We start from the raw sequence: 25319 nt of genomic DNA, 5'->3' as shown, positions 1-25319 counted from the left end.
TTTATTTACTGGGGTGTGGTACATGCTATGGCATGCGTGTAGAAGTCAGAGAACAACTTGTGAGAGTCACTTTTCCCTTCCACCATGTGGGTCCCGGGGATTGAACTCAGGTCATCAGGCTGGGCAGCAAGCATCTTTATCAACTGCACTTTCTCTCTGGCTCACTATTACTATGTCTATACTATTCCTGTTTTGGGTAACAAAAGGGCTAACTTTGACAGATTCAGACAGTATCAAGTAGATTATATTTAGGTTTGAGAGAATGTTATCAAATGTCATTTTATACGTGGTCAGTCTCATAAATTAATTCCAATATGAAAGCAAGTGTGTTTATGATGAAGCTAATTTTGTTTTTCTTTCTCTGTCCCTAGCCTTACTTCCATTTCCTCCTTTTCTTTTTTGTTCTGCGATGTCTGGAAAGGTACCTCAGGAAGAAATCACTGAGAATGGACCCTGTGTTCAGGTTGAGAGCATTCAAATACAATTTTGTGTTTCATTTAATCTTCATATGCTTAAATTAATTAGTGGAAGGGACAACCCATGATGGTTTTGAGGGCCTGTGTTGTCAGCAAAATTATTATAATTCACAATCTTACAGTGTAGTAGGCAAAGTGACATTAGCGTACACAAAACCCTGACAAATTAGGAGAGATGGAAATTTCACTGGCACACTTAGGTTATATACAAGAGGTGGTATCTTTAAAAGAATGGGAAAATACAGCTAAGCAATTGGATACATGTTGACAGTCCAAGAAAGAAATACACTGAGCAATAAGACAATGGTTGAGATGCAGACTCTTTTCCCACAGACTTGAGGAGACAGCTGGGACAAATTTAAAGGCTGTGTTGAAGGATAGCAGAAAATAAAAGTGAAGCTGAATATTGGAAGATACTGAAATAGGGAAGTATGGGGAAGGTATTGAAAATTACTTAATGAGCAACTGATGTATTGCTCATATGTTTTGCCCACTTAGTTACTGTCCTATTTTTTCAAAGAGACACCATAACTAAGGCAACTCTTATAAAAGAAAGCACATAACTGGAGGCTTACTTACAGTTTTAGAGGGTTAGTACATGATTAACATGGTGGGAAGCATACAGGCATGGTGCTGGAACACTAGCTGAGAAATTTACATCCTGATGCACAGACAACAGGCAGAGAGATAGAGAGGAAGACTGGGCTTGACATGGGCTTTTGAAGCCTCTAAGCCCACCCCTAGTGACACACCTACTCCAACAAGGCCACACCTACTTCAACAAGACCACACCCCAGTCCTTCCAAAGCAGTTTCACTATCTGGTGACTAAGCATTCAAATATCTGGGCCTATGGAGGCCATTCTTATTCAAACCAACACACACACACACACACACACACACACACACACACACACACACATACACACACACACACACACACCCAGTTTCTCCCACAAAATAAAAAAATCAAACTCAAATCTACATTTGATGAAAAGAAAAAAAAAAAAGAGTGACCAGCTGACATCATGGTTTAGGGAAACCATCCAGGCATAGTAACTCAGGTGACCCAAGGGAGGGAAGAAAGAATCAGCCAACTCATTATAGGTGATTAGAAGTCTTGTTTGTCAGCCTCGGGAAGGGCCGACAGACACATTCTTAAGAGGTAGCACACCGAGTAACTGAATGGACCTATGTTCCTAATTTCATGTGCTCTGGCCCTTCGTTCTTATGAAACTGACAGCATCGTAAAATATACCCCACTTCACTTCTAGATTTCTTTCCTCAAGGAAAGCTGCCTTAACATTCATAACAGTGGGAGTGTGCTGTTTGATAGCTGACGGGAAAAATGTCATCACTGATTAAGAGAACTATATTTAGTTAAAAAGCAAGAATGAAGAGGAGCAGAGTCATTTGACTCGTTTGTAGAAAGAAATGAGAGTATTTGAAAGGTACACAACAGAGCAGAAGACCGGAGTGGTGCTGTTCCCAGTCGTCTATTTCAATACCTGATAAGTTTAATGCACTGTTTGGATTTTAGAATTTCTCCAAGAAGTTGTAATGCTTTTCCAAACCCAGAAGAACCCGGAGAAGAGGATGAAGATGTTCAGATGGAAAGAATGAGAACAGCAGGTGCTGTGACTGCCCTACAGATGGAAGAGGTGGAGCTCATAAAAGTATTCTTCCTTTCTTCCTCAAACAATTCTGCCAGCTAGATGAGAAACATTCCAATCTTAATTCTCTTCAAAGCTGGGGGATGGGAGTTCTTTTGCTCTTACAGTTCATCACTTGATGTCAGTAGGTATGCAGTGACCACAAGCTATGAAAGCAAAAGGAACACACACACACACACACACACACACACTCACACACACACACATACTCACACACACACACACACACACATACTCACACACACTCACACTCAAACACACACACACATACTCACACACACACACATACTCACACACACACACATACTCACATACACTCAAACACACACACACACACACACACACACACACACACACACACCCCAACTTGTTATTTTTCAGAGTCATAGTTTGATATGTACAGTTAAACATTAGAAAATTTAATATTTTAATGAGTTTCTTTTCAAGGACTGTTTTGTATTTTATGTGTACATGCATGTGCCTGAGTGTATGAATGGGCATCATTTTACATAGATGCCCACAAATGCTAGAAGCCAAATGAGGGCATCAGATTCCCCTAGAAGTGGAGTTACAGGCAGTTCTGAGCCGCCTTGTATGGGTGCCAGAAACCAAACTCAGGTCATCTACAGGAGCAGCCAGTGCTCTTAACCACTGTGCATCTCTCCAGCCCCAGCTTTTATGAGTTTTCTAATCAAAGTTAAGCTAGTTGCAAACAATTCAGAAGAGAGTTCTCCTGTGCCTGAGTCTGTGTCTGTTCATGTATGAGTGAGTGAGTGTGTGTGTGTGTGTGTTAACAAATTATTGGCTATGTGAGTGGCCTTATTCCAGCTCTCTGCAGAAGAGCAAACACAAATCACACACAGCACTGCAAAATCAAATGCCCGCAGAGGGACTTAGGAGAGTTCACTTGAAAACAGCAGTCTGTAGCAGGAGTGGTTTGGCTTGTGATTCTACGTGAGGGAAGTCCTGGTGGAATGGGTGTGAAAAAGTCTCTCCGGGGAAAGTGAGAAGAATGCTGCACTGATATTCATCTCTCTTTACAGAGGCCAGTCATCATTGCTAGCTGTCTTCGGAAGGAATACACAAGCAAAAAGAAAAAATGCTTTTCCAAAGCAAAGAAAAAGGTTGCCACAAGGAACGTCTCCTTCTGTGTTAAAAAAGGTTAGGAACCATGGTTCTGTCACTAGAGCTGCTGTGGGCTCTGAAGCCTGGGCCTTCCTAAGGGGCTCTGAATGTGATACTGTGATAATCTGGTGGTGAACGCTGAAAGGCAGCTGAATCACCAGGAGCTTCAGGCTGTGCCTTCCAGCTGACAAACCACAGTTTTAATCGTAACAGTTTTTCTTTGCAAAGGGAAAGTTAAGCTTCTCTCTTAAAACACACTGAAAGAGGTAAAAAGGATCGCATAGACTTTATTTAATTTTTAAGTATTTCAATTATTTGTTTATTTTTCAGTATTGAGGATAAATCCAGAGCCTCATGAATGCTAGGCAAAGATTCTACCAATGAGATACATTCTAAGTCCTGGCACAGGGAAAATTGAAATTTTCCAAAATAGACAGGACTGACTGAGTCACAGTAGTGTATATTGCATTCTTACCAAATAGTTTATGGTAGTTAGGGGAAAAAAATCATGCCTATAATGCCAGAACTTGGGAGGCTAAAGCAAGAATATTACAAAACGTTCAAGGCCACCCTGAGATATATACACGAGTTCCAGGGCAGTCTGGACTACATAGTCAGAACCCGTCTCAAGTTGAGAAAAAAAATAGTGTTTGCTGTGGAAGTAACTGTAATAAGTGTTCTTTGAAATTCCAGCTTGGTCTCTTAGTAACTTACCTTAGGCAAGTTGTCTGCATTCTTTAAGATTCAGATCTCTCCCCTATAAGATGAAACTAGTAATGATGTCAAGAGTGTGTGTGTGTGTGAGAGAGAGAGAGGGGGGGAGAGGGAGGAGAGAGAGAGAGAGAGGAGAGAGGGAGGGAGGGAGAGAGGGAGGGAGATTGAAATAATGTACGTAGTACATTTTGTATAGTGCCTCTCTGCAGAGAGAGTGCACAAATTGTATTTAGTTTTATTTTTTAACTTATTTGTGTGCTCTTGAGTGTATCTGTTTCTTCCAGGTGAAGTTCTGGGACTTTTAGGACACAATGGAGCTGGCAAAAGTACAACAATTAGTATGATAACCGGAGACACAAAACCAACTGCAGGGAAGGTCAGTAATACACGAAGAAATATGTTCCACAATGTTGACTAGAACAAACAATTTATAGTGATCATTCATGGCAACCTAAGGATACACAGTCAATCCTTAGTTGATTATAGTGATATGAATTGAAGATGGTTGATTAATTTTTTCTGCTTAATGCAAAAAATAATTTTTGAGGAGAGCTAATCTTATCAGTACAGTGCCCTTGAGTAGAAAATATTAATGAAAATATTATATACATTATACAAATACACACACACACACACACACACACACACACACACTCATGTATACTTCATGAAGAAACCATGGCTTTGTTGATTGTCCCAAGAACTTGGTAAACTGAGTTTTCTCATCCAGCATTATACTAAAGACATCTGCTAAATCCCCAACAAGTCTTGCTAATGTGGTTACAGTCATGAAGCCCCATATTTAATAACTGTTCTCTGCTTCCATGCTATAATTAAAGGCTGCATGCCACTTGTGTAGCCAGAGGCCAAGGGTGTCTTTGCAAAGAAGACAGTCAGCCAAACTTTCTGGTGATAACTGAGATAAAACCTGGCCAGAAGGCAGATAATATCTCCAGTGACAGGAGAGATGCTGGCAGTGTCAGATGCTCCTGGAGTTTTACTGGGTTCCTAAAGTACCACCCTGGTGCTGTGAGGAGACCTAGAACTTCCTAAGATGACAGACATTAGAGACAAGCAACACAACTGTCCATGGTCTAGATAAAATCCTAAATTGTATATACACTGCACTTTTCTAGACCAAATTAGATAAATGATGGACAGAAACCAGAGGTACGACTTCAGAGGAACATGCTGTTGCCATTTGATCTGAGGTTAAGGTCAGAGGGCAGGTAAATGGAGGAGTGCTGTACAGGGTACTGATTGCTAAAGATATTTCATGCATTGCCTTTCCGTTTCCGCTCTTACCTGATGCAGCTACTGGAGCAGGCCTTTGAAAATGTAAATGAAAGCACATCACTCTCCTGACTGCAAACTCTTACCACAGTGGTCCAAACTCTACCATGGCTGCAGATGGCTTAGCACAATGTGGGCTGTGCCAACTGCCTCTCGCTCTTGCTTTGCCCCTTGGATGGGCCCTTGCTCTTCTCACTGTAGGGTATGCGGGCTCTAACTCCCAGTGGACAGAGCAATCTCCAGGTGCTTGGCCTTCTGCTTAGTATCACTAAGTTCCACTTGCTCAAAGGGCCTTTTATTGCCTGGATTATTCACTTTATTAATTTATATATTAGGTGCATGTATTCTCATGAAAGCAGAGGCTGTCATCAGTCCATCTATGTTTCAACTTGTTTTTTCCTGTTTTCTCTCTAGAATGAAAGTTCTCCAAGGCAAAGTTAACTTGTTTTTCTTCTTCTTCTTCTTCTTCTTCTTCTTCTTCTTCTTCTTCTTCTTCTTCTTCTTCTTCTTCTTCTTCTTCTTCTTCTTCTTCTGTACCAGAGAGAGACAACAACAGAGGATCATGGTCAAAGGCTTAGGTTCTAAAAGTCAATTAGACCAAAGTTAGTTTCAGGTCCCAAGTTTGTCTTCTGTAACACCCTTGTGCGAATTTCTCAACCTTTGAATGCATTGGGCTCAAGTATCTAAGAGGAACACAGCTAACTGTAGGGATTGCTGAGGATAGCATAATTTAAGATCTATCAAATGCTTAGGTTTCTGCACACAGGATCACCGAGTACACATTAGCTGTTAAATACAGCACAGTGCTGGTCTCATCAAAATAATAAATATTACATTTTTGTTGGCTCTCATGTAGTAGACGTATTGCTAAGGGATTTTTCTCTGTTAGTTGCTTCAATGTTGCTCCACTTTAGAACGAATGACATTGTGGATTGGGTAAAGGTTGTGTATAGAATATTTCACAGCAGCTCTGGCTTTTACCCACTTGGCGCCAGTAGTACCCTTTCCACCACAGAAGGGAACACAATTGTGACAAGCAGATATTGTGTCTCTAGATAGTGTGAGATGTACCCTGAGAAGAGGAGTGCTTTTTCCTGAGAACCACTGCCGTACTGGGGAAACGGAATGCTTAACAAGTATCCATTGTTTTGAACATTTGGATCAGTGAAAGAACTCAAGTAATAAGCCACCAACTAAGCGATCTGAACTTGAACTGCGGTGGTGGATTTAGTCATAAAGTCTAAACTATGATTCTAAGATATAATAATGTAGAACATTTGCCTTTTAAATGGTTGAGAGGTCCATCACTTCCCCAGAGCTAAGTGATTACTTAACTCTTTAAACAATTAATGATTTTTGTGTGAACTTCATACATGAGCACTGCATGCATATCATTCCTGCCTCTTCCTCCTCCTCTCCAACTTCTCCCATGTTCCACTCCTACTTCTCAAACTCATGGTCTCTTAATTATCATTACTACATGTAAACATATAGATAGATAGATAGATAGATAGATAGATAGAGTTATCTATATAGATATAAATACACCTCTATCCATCTTTGTATACACACATATATATAAGCTACTGCGTCTGAATAGCATTGTTCATATGAACATGTGTCCAGACCTGACCACTTAGGTTTAGACAAGCTATAAGGAAGCCCATCCCTGGATGAAACTGATTCTTCCTCTCTCAGCAGCCATTGACAAGCTGTAGATTGTCATCTGGAGCCTGGGACCGTGTGAAATTTCTCTTATCTGGCTTGACATGTCAACTTGTGTTGTTATAACATGGTCTTGTTAAAGCAATTGTATTTTTACTATTATGCTCTTAGTACCCAGGTGCATGAAGAGAACATCATTTTTGGTATCACTTACATGCACATGCACAGCTTTGAAAAGAATCTGAGAAAGATTTTATTGTGTGTAGGTATTTTTGAAAGGATGTGGTGAAGGTGCTGCCCTTGGGTTCTTGGGGTACTGTCCTCAGGAGAATGTGCTGTGGCCCGTCCTGACAGTGAAGGAACATCTAGAGCTGTATGCTGCTGTGAAGGGGCTGAAGAAAAAAGATGCCTTGGACACTATTACACGGTACATGGAAGAGTCACACTCAATTTCCTTCTTAGGAGGGTGATATCTTATTAATGGTGTTCACACAAAATTAAAGATTGGAGCTCTTAACTAGTGGCCCCTTGATTGTGGGAGATTTGACCATCTAGAACCTAGCTCATTATTGTTTTTTCTTACTTTAAGTCTAGAGAGAAAAGTCTACCAAATTTTTTTAATATGGAAAAAATCCTGGAAATAAGAGTGTGATGAGCAAAATGGGCTATAAAATACCAGCATTAGTCAGCTTCATGTCACTCTAATCTATGTGTCTGGCTACATTTGAAGAAAAGAGATTTATCTATTTAACTCCATTTTGTAGGTGAAAGTTCAAGATGTCAGCCTTTGATCTAGCCTTTGGTGAGGGCCAAATAGCAATGATATCAGTGCAGCATTGTTTATGAGTGGGAGTTGATATGGACAGACAGGAAACCAGAGAAAGATAAGAATAAGTGCATGAATCCTTGGTGAGCAAACCACAACTAAACAGTAGTAGTAACCTAAGGGATATCAAAGTTGTGACCACTCTGTTGACTTTTAAAGCTCTCACTACTGTAGTATTATTTATATTTGCTTGCTATGTTCCTTCCTGCTCAAGCACAATGAAGATTGACTCATTGCATTTCTCAGGTTGGTGGATGCACTCAACCTGCAGGACCAGTTGAAGGCTCCAGTAAAGACCCTATCGGAGGGAGTGAAGAGAAAGGTATGGACAGGGCTCAGTATCTCACTCTGCATCCTGCAGGCTGATGATAGACCGGTTGTTCCTCTTGTTGCAGCTGTGTTTCGGGCTGAGCATCCTGGGAAACCCGTCTGTGGTGCTTCTAGATGAGCCGTCAACTGGGATGGACCCTGAGGGGCAGCAGCAGATGTGGTAAGATCTCAGGAGCAGTACTCATGTAGATTTATGTATCTTGTAAAAACTGGCTTTCAGCATGGTTTACTTAAAAGCATAAAGATATTCATCCTTTAGCAGGAAAAGCAACATTAATAGAAAAAGTATACAGTTTCATATTCTGGCCAACACTTGTAATACAAAAGCAAGAGACATATTCCTTACATCTAACACCCACTGTAAGAATCCTGTTTTCCTCTTGGATCTCAGTATGCATAGGGCACAGTTAGTCTACTTAATCAATTATTAAACTTCAAATCCTCTGCAATAACAACCTGATGTGGAGATGAAAATAAAAACCCCAAGTCCTCAATATATGAATTAGTTTATGAAATTTCTAAAATCGATCATGTAGATACATTATGATTATCACATATTCTAGGAAGTCCTCACTTCTTCCCCCCTGCCTTCTCACTAATTCTCCTGCTGTTCAGCACTTTTGAGAGCAACATTTCATCACTATCAACCTCCATGTCCAACCCCAAACTGTTTCTAAATGATACACCCTAACCAAAAGTTAGGTTATGTGTCTGTCAATCTTACAAAAATACCTTGGTTTTGATTTTTCCTGGATGCGCTTCTTGTTTTGCCTGTGTGCTAATGGAAACATCTTTAAAAGGTTCTACAATTCTTTGAGAATTCTCTTTAATCAGTGGCTCTCCTTGATATAACCCTAGGCAGGCGATCCGGGCCACCTTTACAAACACAGAGAGGGGCGCCCTCCTGACCACTCATTACATGGCAGAGGCAGAGGCTGTGTGTGACCGCGTGGCCATCATGGTGTCTGGGAGGCTGAGGTGAGTACCTACCAGGCCTGCCCTTGACCTGGGTTACTTTCTGTGATAGAAGAACACTGCCTACTGTGACAAGCTGGAGAATCAGTGCCAGTTTCTGCCTGGCCCTGCCGCTAGGACCCAGGTGATGAATTCCATGAGCCATAGAGAGCTTTTTTGCCTTGCTTGACTTTAGCCTCCTCCTATTTATCTCCAGATGTATTGGTTCTATCCAACATCTGAAAAGCAAATTTGGCAAAGATTACCTGCTGGAGATGAAGGTGAAGACCCTTGCGCAGGTGGAGCCCATCAACACGGAGATCATGAGGCTTTTCCCCCAGGCTGCTCGGCAGGAAAGGTAATGCAAATGTATCATTTTAATCTTATTTTTGGTGGGTTTTTTTTTTTTGAATCATGAGAAATGAAAGTTCTATCTCCTCATTGTTTTTAAATTCAGTCAATGTGAGAACCTTCATGACTAAGAGAAAGCCTCTGTTCCAATGGCTGCCACAGGAAATAACTAAGTCAATAAATTGCTCATTGGAGGCTGGCTCTTGTGAGGGAATTAGCAATTGTGGGGCTATTAAATGTGCCATGTACCACTGTATTTTTGTTGCTATATTATCTCAGTGGCCTTTGCCAGAGGGTGTAACAGTCCTTATTAAAGGAGATGCCCCTGATAGAGCTCAATGGTAGTAGTAGACATCCATCAGAATCCATGAATGGCATCTCTCAGCATTTGTACTAGTGGTGGTAGTAGACATCCAACACAGTCCACGAATGGCATCTCTCAGTATTTGTATTAGTGGTGGTAGTAGACATCCATCACCATCCATGAATGGTGTTTCTCAACATTTGTATTAGTGGTGGTTCTTGAGGTTCAATAAGGTGATACCAAATAACTCACAGTTTCTGCTTAGATACTCTCTTGTTCCTAAGATGGAAGAACAGTCTTGTTCCCTCCCTTCTTAAGGCATCTTGCTACTGGTCTCCTCTCTTGTGTCCCAGTCTTGCTCCTTACAGACTGACTTCCTGTTCATCAGAGAGCACTGGAACTGCAGCCATCTCAGGTCATAAGATGTACATTTTTGCTGGGCAGTGATGGCGCGTGCCTTTAATCCCAGCACTTGGGAAGCAGAGGTAGGCAGATTTCTGTGAGTTCGAGGCCAGCCTGCTCTATAAAGCATGTTCCAGGACAGCCAGAGCTGTTCCACAGAGAAATTCTGTCTCAAAAAAAAGAAAGAAAGAAAAGAAAAGAAAGAGAAAAGAAAAGAAAAAGAAAAAAGAAAAAAAGATGTACATTTACACAAATAGTTGACAGAATTGTTGTTTGTATTCAGGCATGCACACATCTGAGGGTACAACCTTGAAACCCAGTGTTCTTCCTCCTTCTTCACAGATACTCCTCTCTGATGGTCTACAAGTTGCCTGTTGAGGATGTACGGCCTTTATCACAGGCTTTCTTCAAACTGGAGAGACGTAAGTGAATGTTTAGAACTAAAACTCCAAAAGAAAAAACCATAAAAATCCAAACCAGCTTTAAAAAGCATAGAATGTTCATGATACACAATTAATAAATTGCTAAGATATCCAATCCAGTGGTTCTCAAGAAGTGATTTGGCACATCCATCTCATAATGCAAAATGCATTCAGTCTATCTTCAAAAGTCCACATAATTCTTAAAAGTCCCAATTCTGTTCAAAAGTCTTTCATGGGACTCAAGACACATTATGATTTGTGAGCCCTGGTAAAATAAAAAGAACACTACATACTTCCAACAAACAATGGCCCAGAAGGGAGTAGCAGAAGGATAGCAAACAGAGATTTCAGAAAAGCACAAAACATAGAGGGTTAGTCACAGTAACTCTTGTAGCTCCATGTCAGACATCCAGCTTGTGTTTTGGCATGAGGTGACTGCCTATAGCATTTTGTATGCCCTTCCTATGAGTCTGCCGCTTCTAGCACATATGACCTCCTTCTTGGGCCTGTTCTACTCAAAACCTGAACACTTCCTTAGTAGATGTCCTTCAGCTCTGGCATCTCCAACATCCCGAAGTCTTTACTGCAACTTGGACTTTACACTTCAAAGCTTCGTGATGGCTTGCCTGGGAATCTGACTCTACTATACATTTCCTGGCCTCCCAAGCTTTTCTTGGGAACTTTTGTGCAAGACCCAATCACTCCATAACTTTTGCATTATGAATACATGCAAAACTTGCATCACGTTCTGTAGTCAGTTTGAGAAATACCCAGATGCCTTTTCACCAAGGCTGCAGCAGCCTCTGAGTGCCTGGGTATCTGAAACCAGAAAGTTCTATGTCCATGATCATTCACCAGCAGAGTGCCCTGGTACTCTCCCTGCTCAGTCACTTACTTTCCAGCTGAGCTTACATTTCTAGACTTTATGGTCTTTTATGGAAGAAGTCTGGCTCTCAAGGCAACGTTCCTATTCTTCCATTATTTTTCTTTAATGGCACTAAGGATTCTAAGAGTTGCAGCCACCCTCTTAGCACCAACTTTGTCTACAGCAACTTTAAATGTACCCACAATACACACTTTTTCAAAATATTTATGTCACTTGTTCCCCTCTCTCATTGTAAAATTGGCTGAAGACAACAAACAATAGTTAGGCTGTATTCTGATTGCTGTTTTGTCTCAAATTACTCAGATTCTCAGGACACAAATTGGAGCAAACATCTTTTCTGGAAGTCACACAAATGACTTCCAGGCTAACTCCCAGTGGAGTTATCATCTGAAACCTCTGAGTGGTTCTCATCTGAAACCTCTTGAGTACAGTGTTTATCAGCTTCATTTCTACTGGCATCTGGGTCTTCCTCCAGAAGACTCTGCTTGTAGTAATCTAGGTTTCTTATAGCCCTCTCCTCAACCTTTTCCACATTCCTCCCATAAACCAGTTTCAAAGGTTTGAGGACCAAATGGTCATGTTTAATCACAGAAATGACCCCACTTCTGGTACTACTTTCTGTATTGCCTCAGTGTTGTTGTAATCAAATATATACCAGAAACAACTTATGAGTAGAAAAGCTTAATTTGACATGTGGTTTCAGACAATCACAATCCATCATAGCAGGAAAAGTATGATAGGGCAACTCTGTTAGATGGGAGCATGCTACTGGGGCTCCTCACATTAATGTGTCAGACCAGAAGCAGAGCAAAGAGAATGTGCAGTCTTCAAAGGCTCATCTGTAGTGACATACTTCCATTAGTCAGGTCCCATCTCTTAAAGGCCCCAAAGCTTTCAAGTTAGTTTCACAAACTTGGGACTATTTGGATAGCTTGTGAAGGACATTCCAGATTCATACTGATATATCCCCCATGCCTCTTCTTGGGCTGTGCTTTCAATCTTGCCCACTGTCTTCTGTTGAGAACTCACACTGCCCAGCTTGTGTCTTCTTGACACATGGGTAGGGCCACCCAAATAGGTTGTTTTTTCTTATCTTACAGTACACTCTTACACTATGGTCTGTTTTTCAGTAGGGTTCATTTTAGCCTGGTTGATAGGTTTGCATCATTATGATAAGGGTTCCATGGAGCTCTTATAAACAGGATGTATTTTGTAATAGATAAGTATCAATGGGATTGGTATTCCAGGAAGGCTGACCCCCTGGAATACTGTAAAGCTCTTCTTTAAAAACCTTCTGATATTTATGCTTTCAGCAGTATCATTTTCTAACTTATATTCCTTTCCTTTTATTTAATTTGTTAACATTGAGGTTCTCATTTTGGGAGATTTTTAAACAATTTTAATGCCATTTTTCTACCTTATTCTGGGAAGATTATATGAAGTGCCAAATGTAGGCATGTAATTAACATTTCCTTAAGCGTCATTAGACACCATTATGCTCTCGGCTTTAATACATTTATTGAAGGAACTAGGCTCAGAACTTTTCAAGAACAATGCATGCTCCATGAGCATCCATATAGATTCATTTTTCCATACTAGCAGATCAAATGTGGGTAATGCAAACCCCAGCACAACTCTAGAGTCTTTCCCCTCTCAGGTCACACTTGACTATAGCCAGGAAGGTGCATTGTTTTATTTAATCTCTCTTCTTATTCTGTTCCCTCCTTGTCTTATAAGCTGGTATTAGGAGGCCCCCTCTGTGGGAAAGTGGGAAAGGAAGAGAGAAGAAGTAGCATGGCTGCACGATGGCTTGACCATGGGCACTGTAGTCCTCACAGCTGTATGGGAACACAGAACATCATCTTGAGACTATAAATAAGCACAATGGTTACCATTGCCATTAGATCTAAAGAGACAGAAAGACACAGCCTGGGGCAGAGTGGTGTAGAATTTATCAGCTTGAGAGAAATAGTGACCATCAGTCAAGAGACTCCTGTCAGGGAGGGAGTAAAAGAATAAACTCTGTGACCTCTCTTTCTTTTTTTCCTTCCTATTGAAAACCCACTGGGACATGTTACTTAGCACCAGCCCCTGAGGCAGAAAGAAGGGCAGATATAGGAGGCACATGGAAATTTTCTAGCAAAAAGAGAGCCCTGTTTTAACTTTATTTCAGATTGGCATTCTAGAATATTCTCCTTTTTCATCTTCTTGTGCCTTTGACAAAACTCTAAGAAAACAGGACAGTATTTCTATCTTTTTATACAACTAAATGGTGCATTTAATTTCTAATAGTTAACTCAAAATACTTATTATCTTATATTTTTATTATGTGTACATGAATTGGTGAAATTCCTTGAGAAAAAAAAAATGAGCTCCTAATGGGTATTCATCTCACACAGTGAAAGAGAACTTTGACTTGGAAGAATACAGCCTCTCACAGTCCACTCTGGAGCAGGTGGGTAATTTTTAGTGATTGTATATCATCCTAGAAATGAGTTAATACCTGAGGAGATGGCTCATTGGATAAAGCACTTTCTGAACAAGTGTGAAAGCCATAGTTTGAATCCCTAGAGTCCACACAAAAGCCAGGTGGGCATGGCTGACTCCTATAATCCTAAAACCATGGAAGCAGAGGCAAAATCCTCAATCAGGGCAAGCTGGCTAGATGGACTAGCTGATTGGAGAGTTCTAGGTTCAATTGAGTGTCTGTGCCTCTGTAAATAAAGTGTGAAGAACAATTGAAGAAGACACGTGACATCAACTCCAGGTCACCATGGATACCTGTACATACACAAACCAACCTAATGTGGACATGAATGCATACACATCACATACACGTGCAAACACATAATGAATAAGCTTAGGAAGAATACACAATCTTTGCATTATTTGCAGTTATAGAAGGTAGTAGGGTATGCCTCTCATTTGTTTCTTTATTCATTCTCTTTTCCAGGTCTTCCTGGAGCTCTCCAAGGAACAGGAGCTGGATGATTTTGATGAGGAACTAGATTCCTCAGTGAAGTGGAAGCTCCTCCCACAGGAAGAGCTTTAAAGTTCAAAATGTTCTGTTTATCTTCAAGCTCACGTCCCTTTTAAAGACAGTATTCAATATCATTTATGTGTCTTAGTTATCTAAGATGTGGCGCCAAGTATTTTTGAAACTCATGTTAGAATTTTTCTGAATAATATTTCTGACAGTGGTGGCCAAAGTGAGAACAGGCTAGAATGTGTAGCCAGGTCACATTTTACAACCAAGTCACATTTCACATGGTATAGAGTTTTAAAACCCATTTATAATAGTATTGATGTTTCTGAGTAAGCTGCAGCGACTGATTGATTTTCCTCCCTCCCCTGAACTTCAAAATATTAACTATTTTCTTTCCTTATTGACTAGGTAAGATATAATTTAAACAATGTTGATTTCAGGGAGAAGGGAATCAGCTGATTTCCCAACAGAACACTATTTGTTTTTTGTAACTCACTTTGACCTGTTCGTCGTTCCTTGGTTCTTCTTTACTGAACAGTCTGCAGACTTTGGGTTACAGAGAAATGTGTTGTCTCCTGTGACAACACAAGTAACTTTAATTGTGGGAGTCTATTGCAGTCGTTAACGACTGAGTGCATATTTACATGCCAATTTGAACCATTTCTGAAACGTTGATTTTTTAAATGATGTAAATGTGTACTCTTAGATAAAAGGACTAGCTTTGCAAGTCTTTATTTACCAAGTCTGTATATGCTGAAACCTATCTACTGCAACATCATTACAATTGCCACCAACTCTTATCTATGAGATTTTTTGTTGTTACTATTATTTTTACTAGTTAACCAAACATATACAGGCAGTTATGTGAAAAAATTTACCTTGATTCTAGAGTTGTATGTAGTGTATGTGAATACCAATTGCCCTCAGTGTATGAGAATTCTCACACGAGATCTTGAGCAAAGGCTCCAGGCCTTTAATTAAAAAAAAAAAGACATTAATACTGGCCCTATTGATTTACCTGGCCTTATAAATGACAAAGCAACTGATACAAGTCAGTACATTAAAAGCACTTTACTTGGGGCCAGAAAAATGGCTCAGCACTGAAGGCTGATGACTTTTCAAGCCTGATGACCAGAGTTGGATCCTGGCGGCCCCAAATCGTGGAAGGAGAGAACCATCCCTCAAGTTGTTTTCTGACCTACACACACACACACACACACACTTCTACACACATGCACTCAGAACAAACAAAAATGAAATAAAAATACAATGGGTTTCATTGTGGTGTTTTCATATGTATTTTGCTTTTGTTGATCCTTCTCAATCCCTCCCCTCCCTCACCCCTGCACTACTCCTGATGGTCATCTTCCTCACCCACTAGCCTTCCTCTATTTTTATGGAGCATGCATTCCAAACTCTTCTTTAACTGTGCTTGCTAGTGTCTTTCAGCTTGACACAGACTAGAATTACTTGGAACAAAGCCACCTCAGCTGAAGAATTGTTGGCATGTCTGTGAGGCATTTTCTTTACATTTTATTTTTATCTTAGTTGCATGTCTATCTGTGCATCACATGTATGCAATGCCAATAGAGACCAGAGGAGGGCATCAGACCACCAAAGACTGGAATTACATACAGATGATAGTTGCTGTGTGCTGGAAATTGAACCCAAGTCCTCTGGCAGAGCAGCCAGTGCTTTTAGGACTGAGATGTCTCTCCAGCCCCCAGACATTTTCTTGATTATCAAGTGATAGAAGCCTCTCCAGCCTACTCTTGATGACACCATCTTTAGGCAAGTGAGCCTGGGATGGGTAAGGAAGGAAGCTGAGCAAACCAGGGCAAGCCAGTAAGCAGCATTCCTCCATGATCTCTGCTTCAGTTCCTGACTCTAGGTTCCTATCTTGAGTCCTTGCCTTACCAGAAAGACAGACTGTAACCTGTAAGCTAAAATCAAAGCCTTCCCTTCAAGTGACTTTTGCTCATGGTGTTTGTTATAATAACAAAAGCAACTAGGATTCCAATCCTGAGTCCCTCTTTTCCTCTTTCATGAGCCTCTTTTTAATTTAATAATCTGTTTTCTGTGTGTGTGTGTGTGTATACACACACACACACACACACACACACACACACACACACACGAATCTAGGGTCTACATACAAGCATAAATAAGGGGCATTTCTCCCAGTCTGGGATACTTCAAATAACATAGTATTAATTCCACCTTTTTTTTTTTTTTTTAACAAATGTCATGCTTTTAGTTTTCTTTACAAATGAATAAAATTCCACCATTTGCATGTACCACATTTTCCTTACCCATTCATCTGTTGTTAGAGCACTAGGCTCTTAGTTATTGGGAATGGTGCAGCAGTAAATATAGATATGCAAATATTTCCATGGAGAGACTTCCAATCCTTTGAGCACATCCCCAGGCAAGCACTTTACCTGCCATAAACCAAAAGCCCGAGCAGTGCAATTATCCTCTTGTTACACTGCCTGCCTCTATCGGGCCTTTCAGACTCTCTTCATTTGCCCTATGAGCATCCTTGTAGTAAAGCACGCTAATGAGAATGTGTTGGTGGACTACATTATGGGAGCCAACCAAGAAATGTTTAGTATCCTGACAGTACCTTCTCCAGGATAAGAAAGAAGGTAAAACTGAGAATATCTCAAGAAGACTTAGAGCTAAGAGTTCTATAAAAGAAAACAATACTACAACCTTGAGCCACATAGAATTTCAGAACTGTGTTCATTTCAAAAGCACAATACAGCAATGGCAACACCACTAACATTTAGGTGACTAAGAATGCATACTCTGTGGTCATTTCTGTGAACAAATGGATGGTTTTAGAAAATGCTCCTAACAATATTGCAGTACATTGTTTTTTATTTGCAATTGGCACTGTAGAATGCAGGTTTCCAAAAAGGCCCACAGCTCCCCCTGAGAAGTAAATGGTTGTTGAGGGAGGAAGCATCATTTTTCCTCAGTGGTACAGCCGCTGAAAAGCTGTTGGGAAGTTGGGAAGGAAGGTTTCAGTGAGAGAGGATGGGCACAGATGAGAGGGAAATAGGAGCCACAAACCACTTAAAGTCATTATATAAAGACATGAAGCTGTCAATGATAAAATTCAATAACTTAAGTAAATGTTAAGATGGCCCACGAAAGATGTCTTCTAATCTCTAGAGACCAAGACTGAGTAAACAGATTACTCTTTCCTATCTGTTACATTGCATGACACACTTGGTATTAATATCATCTGTGTGGGGACAGATAATCTAATCACCTGACTCCAGAGCTTTTTCCTTCCAGTGAAGGAGGAAGTTGCAGAGGTTCAGAGCAGGAGAACCATGATGTTTTTGAAACTTATGGGGTCATGAGACAAGGATGTAGATATCCTACAGTGGAGTAGTTGAGAGGAGCGATAAAGAAGAAAGCTGAACTTCTACAAACTGCCTTGTAATATCAAAATAATTGAAATTTTAGGATTGTTTATTATAACAATTACTTAGGATTACATTGACCAAAGTAGTAATTCAAGCCAGAGAAAGCCTATGTTACAAACCTGAATTATGTGTTTCTCATCCAGGGCATTGATAAACTGTTGAAACCTTTGAACTAAGCCACATTCTCTGTCAAGCCAAAAGTTTGACAATCTTACCATCTTCATACAAAACAAAACAAAACAAAAAACAAACAAACCACATGCAAACAAGCAAACAAATAAAACAAAACAAAAATCTGGTAGATTTTCTTCATGGGGGAGTTTTGGGTACTCACTCTCAGAACACTGAGCCAATCTACAACAACAACAACAACAACAACATCAAAACTGTTTTAGAACAAATTAGTGAATTAGTATAAAATGGTCAGTATGAAATCATGTAGTGCAGATGTCACAATAACATCTTATTTTGTAGTTCCTGGCTCTTTGTATGTTTATGAGACAGCAGAGGTCCCAGTGGTGTGTTGCACAGTAATCTGTAAATCATTCCTGTGGGGGCTGGGGGACTCGACAAAGCAGAGCTAACTCAGGAAAACCTTTGACAAAGCAAATGTGGCAGACTTCTGGACATGAAGACTCTTTTCAAGGAGGACAGTAGCAATTATAGAAGAAAAGGCTGTTTCTTTGAGTGCCTTAACTGGGAAACTTAAAACCAGAATACAAACATAGACATCAGTTCTTACTGAGCAAAAATCCCTTCCAAGAGCTTGTGAGTTTTTCAATCAGCAGTGCAGAAATAAACTCAGAATTCCAAGTAGATAAAGACCTCAGAGATTCAAATGCATTTGCTTGTTTTATAAGTTAAAATCTGGTAGGATTCATTATGTAATCATAGAGACTATTATCTGAAGTTACAAGTAATTTTGTAGACTTGTATTTCGAAAGTGCACTGATTCACAGAAACTAATTTTCATTATTTCCAGCTATGTAAGTAAGATAGAATTTTCTAAGTATTGGCTGGACAGTGGCTTATGCTTCCTTCCTTACTAATAACTCTGCATTAAAATACGGCTTGTTTTACCAAGATGAAAGGCCCTTTTCTGGTTGTCTTAGTTTAGATTTTCATATCCTACGTATAGCTCGATGTTTTTCTGAGCCATATTTCCCAAGCCTCATTATGAGCACATTTCAGAGGTGGAGCCTATTGGCTGATGCCGATAAGACCAGGAACTGATGAAGTAGATAGGATGGAAGATGTGACGGACACAGAAAGAAAAACAAAATCAAGATATTGATTTCTGTGCTGTTCAAAACCTGATTAGATTATCTGACTGAACACCAGAAAATGAGTTCAGAACTCTGAGCTCTTTATGTTTCACCTTTTAAAAGACAATATTTTGTTCTTTGAAATCTGACAATTTCTTTTTTGAGGGGCATAGATAAGTTACAAATTTGGACTCCTTCTGCAACACACATTTTTCAAGCCATTATAGTTAGTCAAATAAGCAGGGCTGGCAGTTCTCTGCTGCGGGAACTGGCTGGAAGTCAATAAAAGGAGATTTGTTCCAGGGTGGTCACGTGAACACAATGCTCAGCAGGGCAAGAAAATGACAACCACGATCTTCCTCTAAAAGCAGTCATTCTGACTGGGAATACTCAAGACAGGCAAATGGAATGAGCACAATACAGACATGATAGAGACCGGGAAGAAATAGAAACCATTTTCTTGAAGCAAGGAAATACAGGGGCAAATTAACTTTCTAGAATATTTTCTTCAGACATTCCAAAAGTAAGTTCATTTTTGCTTCTGTCTTGTTTGTGCTATGTAATTACAAATGAGATTTCATGTAATCAAAGACCAACTTTTAGGGAGAAATTATTTTTAAAAACAGTGACTTTAGTGTTTTGGGATTTATTTTTTATGTGGTCTACAGGGAAAGGAATGGGTAGTTTTAAAGACATTGTCATATTTTGTTATTCTAAGTAAAAATATGTGAATGTGCCAGTGATGTGTTAGTGATCATGAGGGATGTAAGATCTTCTGGAAGCATTTGCAGTGTGAATCTGAACATGGATCTGTTGCCAGGCTGCATTTATACACACATGCAATTTTATTGCACAATAGTTTGCAGGCATTTCCAATACTCTTTCTCTAATCCTGAGAATTGTTTAGAATGCCATTTAGAGAAATGTTTTTGTATTTCAGCTTGTCATTCTCAAATTTATAGGTTTTTTTTTTTAATGTAAGATTTTCCTGCACATTTTTATTTGTTGGGCATGATGTATTTAATCCTATTGAGACAAGCGTCATTTCATTACAATAGGATTTCAAATGTCACATCCTTTGCTGTCTACAAGAGTTTGTAGTAAAACAGGGTTTTGTTGACTGGAGTAGAGAGTCAGTAATAGTCACTCATGCTGAAACAAAATCTTCATTTTTATTTGTGCATGGGTTAGCAAGCACCTAGGAATCAGAGAAGGAAGGAAAAGCAAGCAGCAGGGATATTTTAATGAGCTTATTTATCCTGTACAGCTGATTTACAGTGAAATTCTGGGATTGGGAGGTAGACTCACTTTTTCTGCCTACAAAGGGCTGTGGCTGCTTTCTTGGCTGGTTCAAGCTGCCCCGCTTCTTAAAAATGTTTACATTACCAGGAGAAATTCTTGGGACTCCTGGACACCCTGACCTAAAACATTTATAATAATAATAATAATAATAAATATTATTACTATTATATTATTATTATTATTAGTAGTAGTAGTAGTAGTATTTTGCTAGTTCAACAGTCCCCTCCATTTGTTAGTCCACATACTTCCTAATATTTTTTCTCCATCCTTTTGTAGCACACCTTACTTAATAGGCACATATTCTTTTCTTTTCTGGAAATAGCCCTGTGAGCCTGCTGTGGCTGCTGTCGTCCTCCCAATGGGACTGTCCCCTGAACACTTCACCTGGGATTTCTTCCTGGGAAACAGGCAGCTCTCTGGCTGAACCTGTCTCATGAATGGGATGAGAACTTCATGCAGAGAAACTTCTATTCTTTATCTATATGGCAATATTCCACCACAACCTTGTGGACCATTTTTAGGCAACACAGTGGTAAAAATGTTACTTCTATCAATTATTAAGACCTAAGAGCCAATTGACACTGGCATACCTCCCCCCAAAATTGATGTTTCCTATAAAGTAACTTGATTGTGTGAATTATTCTAAGCAAACTCTTTCTTTACACAATGTAAAGTTTTAATGAACTTAGTGAAGGGGTTTCTGTTTTGTTTTCTTTTATGTGTAGCTTCTAGAAAGGCCTGACAAACTGGATTTGTGTATGATTTCTTGGTTGGGGTATGGGAAGATGTTATATTCAACTATGTTCTGAAACATATTTTGGGAAATGTTCTGCTAAAGGAAAATATTTATATAAGTTCCCACATTGTGACAGTTAATTTCATGTGTCACCTTGGTTGAACTATGGGATCCAACTGTTAGACCAGATGCTAGTTTAGATGTTGTGAAAGTGGTTTTAAGTACAATTAACATTTAAATCGGAAAGCTTATAAGGTTTTTTACACTTACTTATTTATTGGGGTTGCAGGGGTGGGGGTGTGGAAAGGAAGGGCGTCACTGTATGTGATCCAAGGACAACTTGTGGGAATCAGATCTTTCTTTCTAATATGTGACTCCTAAGAATCCCACTCAGGTTGTTAGGTTTGGTAGCAAGTGCCTTCACACATTGAGTTGTCTTGCGGATTCATCAGTATATTGTACATCAACAAGATAACCCTCCATTAGTGTGAATGGGCTTCACTTAATCACATGAAGGCCTTGCAAATGCAGTCTGAGGTTCACCAAAGAAATTCTCTTCAGACTTTAAAACCTAGAAGCTCCAACTGAGTTTCCAGCTTGCAGTAACACAGATTTGTATGAAAGGCTGCAACAATCCATACCTCCATTGGCATCCTCTTTGTCTTCCCTATCACTCATGAAATAACTAGCCCACATAGTTAAAGAAGCCAATTCCTGAAAGTAAACTGATTGGTCTTTGTCTTTGCACATAGCTTCTTCTTTCACATTAAAAAAAAAATCTCTAGATTGCTAGCTGTTGATACACTTGTGCTCTATTCTCTCTGTTTCTCTGAAGAGCCTGGAAGAACACACTTTTGCCAATTCTCAGAAGTCCACAGGCTCAGTGAACACTTTCACTACTAGTGATAAATGCTGTGTCTGATTTGTGGTTTCTGCAGGGAAGGGGCTGCTCTGCGGTTACACTGTGCTTCCTGGCTGCTCACACACAGCTCCTTCCAAAGACTTCCAGGGCTAGCCTTCATTTCTGTGTCTATAATGCTTTACCACTCACCAAGGTCATCACTCCATCAAGAAATTCCATGGTACCCATGTATACCACACACACACACACACACATACACACACACACACACACACACACACACACACACACACACACACACACACCAGACATCATTGCTTCATATTATTGGCTACTACTCACTCAAGAAGTTTGGGGTGACTAGACCTGCCACATACTACACCCACACCAATCCTCTGCCCCTTCTTCATGCCATGCCCTTCCGTGGAAATCCCTGGGGTGCATTTCAATAGGCTCTAGCTCGACTTTAGCTGGTTGTGAGCATTGGAAAGAGCCCTGTTCTCTCAAGGCATTCTTCTGAAGTATCTCTCAAGCTATTTGTGAGGAAGGAACATTTTAGTTCTTTTCTGAAGACCACTGCTTAAAAAAATCCAACATGTAGAGTTATGCTGCAAGAAAGCTAAACATTGCTATAAAAACTTCTCAAACTCTTCACTTCTTCACTGACTAGGAACCTAAAGTACATTGAGTAATGGTACCCTCCTCGGGTGCTTAGTGTGAAATTATTGGGCATGGTGCCGACTGTAATCAGCATCATTTATCAAAGAAGAGTATCAAGGAAGTTATGTTTACTCATCAGGCTCACTCACCACTATGTCTGTATTCTCTACCTTGCTACTACTATGACTAAACAGTAAATACCACTTCTCCCCATTCCCAGCTTCTCCCACCCAAACAGACTTTCATGCAGTATGCCCCTACCTCATTAAAATGACAACTACTTCCTTTTTAATCCGTGTCATTTTGATCCCTTGAGATGATCAACAACAGAAAATTGAAAAAGTTAGGTCAAAGCTCATGAATTTTAACCCAGCTAAAGCCTACTTGAATCTCAGTTTCAAGGGAAACTTTAGCATCACCTCAAGCACATGCCCAAACATAATGTGGCTTTCCCATGCCAACCTGTGAAATTTATTTTCATCACCTATTCAGTTCATAATATGTACAATAGTACGTCTACTTTGATGTATTATAAAGATAGAACAAACTTCTTTGCAACAATAACAAGGGCTAAGAAGATTAAGCTCCTCACCCAATACTTTCAGTTCTTGTAGACATATTCTCCCATATATGCACAGGGCACCAGTACTATTCCTGATACTGATTTCTTTATAGTATTGGAAAAGCAACCATTCAGATCCAAAATTCTGATCTGTTTTTGGAACTGTTACTTCAACATTTCAGTGTTTTCACAGGTTAAGTTTTTCTCCTAGAGAAAGTGAAATATAGTAGTCTTCTCACACCAAATCAATATATTCCCATTACATTGTGCTAGATATGTTGATTTATAAATTATATGTAAAGGATATCCAGGTCTAGAGTCATTTAATTCATTCTCTCTTTCTGTCCCTCCCTCCCTCCTCTCTTTGTGTTTATTATACAAATTAGAATATTAACATATTTACAAAACCAAGAGCTGCATGTCTTTTAAGGAAATACACTTGAAGGAGTCTATGTGTGAGAAGAGGAGAAGAGAAGGAAATAGAAGACATCCCCAGTGGATAAGCTGGGAATTCCTAGAATTGAAGCACTTCCTTGGGAATAAAGGGCAACCAGGCTCTGACATCTGCAGAGAAAATGTCCTCTTAAGATCTTAGTATTTATTGGCTCTTCTCTTTTTCTCTTATTAAACAGACCAAAATGGTTAACAGAGAGATAAATGTGTGCCAACAAACATGGGCCTTACTGTGCAAGAATCTGCTTAGAAAATGGAGAATGAAAAGAGACACTTTTTGGGTACGTCTTGGGATCTGCCACGCTTCCTCTTTGTGATAGCACAGTGTGTTTCTCCTGGGTGCAAGTACTGAAGATCACGCCCCCCAAAAGAAATCACTCCTCTAAACAAAAGCAGAAGGCCATTCTCTAAGGGGTAAATGTAACAAAGGAGGGTGCCAAATGAGAACACAATAAATACCTTAAAACCTTACAAAGGCATTCAAGCCGGGCAGTGGTGGCACACACCTTTAATCCCCAGCACTTGGGAGGCAGAGGCCGGTGGATCTCTGTGAGTTTGAGGCCAGCCTGGGCTACAGAATGAGTTCAGTAAAGGCTCCAAAGCTACGCAGAGAAACTCTGTCTCGAAAACCCAGAACCAAACCAAACCAAACCAACCAAACAAAAAAAACCCAAACCCAAAGGCGTTCAAAACTGTTTTTTCCTCACTGACAAGTAGGAAAGTAGCACATGAAAGTGATGGCGGGTGTGCTAATGGATGTACACACTGATGGCAGAGGCCTTACTTTGTGATCTCTTTCTCTTGTGAAAAGACATTTGGTTGCTTAAGAACACAGAGATTTTGGGAAATTGTCACAAAGAAAAACCTTCCTGTATAATCTTTCCATTTAAGTATCAGATTGTGGAACCAGATAGCATTCGGTAATTAAATTGTAATTATAGTAAGTACATATACAGTGAGCTTTTAAGAAGCCAAGTATTGAAAAAAGATACCAGGGTTGGTAAGATGGCTGGGAAGGTAAAAGCCCTTGCATCCAAGCCCAAGGACCTGGATCTGGTCCCTAAACTCATGATGGAAAGAGAACCGACTCCTGTGAGTTGTCACTGACCTCTGCATGTGTACTGTGTGCTTGTGCATATGAGTGCATGTGTGCAGGTGTGTGTGCATATGCACACACACACATACATACACACATGCACATTCTGAAAATTAAAAAACGTTTAAAGTGATTGCTCTTTGTACCTCACAGGTACCCTTGATGGACACCTATCAAGTCAGAACAGTATTCTGAGGTTCCTGCTTTCTTTGTTGAGTTTTCTACCCTGCAGTTAAAAAATATGACCAAAATAGAAATTATTATTAAAATATCAATGCCAAGACAATAATAATGATTAAATTATCAATGTCTTGGAACTGTCTCCATCCACTGATTCTCATAGCAAAATCAAACTTGGCTGAGCTGCCGAGAGTTTGTGCCCTGTCACAGCCTACTACTTAGAGTTTTGCTCCATTTTTACATTCAACTCATCTCCTCACACCAGCGTTACAGAGCAGGAAATTTCACTGCCATCCAAAATTCCCTAGAGGAGGCTAGGTGTGGTGTCTCTATACCCACACTTGGTAGGCTAAAGTA

General features: G+C 39.9%; 2 protein-coding genes across 15 annotated transcripts in view; both read left to right on the top strand.

Annotated features, from left to right (window-relative positions):
* The window catches only part of Abca9 (ATP binding cassette subfamily A member 9), a 70808-nt gene extending 55103 nt beyond the window's left edge, over positions 1-15705 (top strand). For 8 of the 12 annotated variants that reach the window (XM_015993886.3, XM_042283038.2, XM_076543648.1 and 5 more), the window contains 12 exons: positions 372-463; positions 2016-2151; positions 3192-3309; positions 4272-4363; positions 7212-7372; positions 8018-8093; positions 8167-8261; positions 8960-9079; positions 9273-9413; positions 10455-10534; positions 13820-13875; positions 14374-15705. In XM_015993886.3, the coding sequence (XP_015849372.1) occupies positions 372-463; positions 2016-2151; positions 3192-3309; positions 4272-4363; positions 7212-7372; positions 8018-8093; positions 8167-8261; positions 8960-9079; positions 9273-9413; positions 10455-10534; positions 13820-13875; positions 14374-14472 (1266 nt within the window). In that variant the 3' untranslated portion in view covers positions 14473-15705. The remainder of the gene's footprint in view (positions 1-371; positions 464-2015; positions 2152-3191; positions 3310-4271; positions 4364-7211; positions 7373-8017; positions 8094-8166; positions 8262-8959; positions 9080-9272; positions 9414-10454; positions 10535-13819; positions 13876-14373) is intronic. The other 4 variants (XM_076543646.1, XM_076543645.1, XM_042283037.2 and 1 more) reach the window with 1 other exon arrangement.
* A 3716-nt stretch (positions 15706-19421) lies between these two features.
* LOC102910806 (ABC-type organic anion transporter ABCA8A-like) overlaps positions 19422-25319 on the top strand; it is a 74593-nt gene continuing 68695 nt past the window's right edge. For 2 of the 3 annotated variants that reach the window (XM_076543649.1, XM_076543650.1), the window contains exons 1-3: positions 19495-19634; positions 20736-20945; positions 23866-23967. In XM_076543649.1, the coding sequence (XP_076399764.1) occupies positions 20847-20945; positions 23866-23967 (201 nt within the window). In that variant the 5' untranslated portion in view covers positions 19495-19634; positions 20736-20846. Of the gene's footprint in view, positions 19635-20735; positions 20946-23865; positions 23968-25319 lie in introns of all 3 variants that reach the window. The other variant, XM_006970460.4, reaches the window with a different exon arrangement.

The sequence above is a fragment of the Peromyscus maniculatus genome, chromosome 8, assembly GCF_049852395.1.
Source record: "Peromyscus maniculatus bairdii isolate BWxNUB_F1_BW_parent chromosome 8, HU_Pman_BW_mat_3.1, whole genome shotgun sequence".
Classification (NCBI taxonomy): domain Eukaryota; kingdom Metazoa; phylum Chordata; class Mammalia; order Rodentia; family Cricetidae; genus Peromyscus; species Peromyscus maniculatus.
Note: the sequence above shows the minus strand (reverse complement) of the source record. Positions and strands in the feature narration are given on the sequence as shown.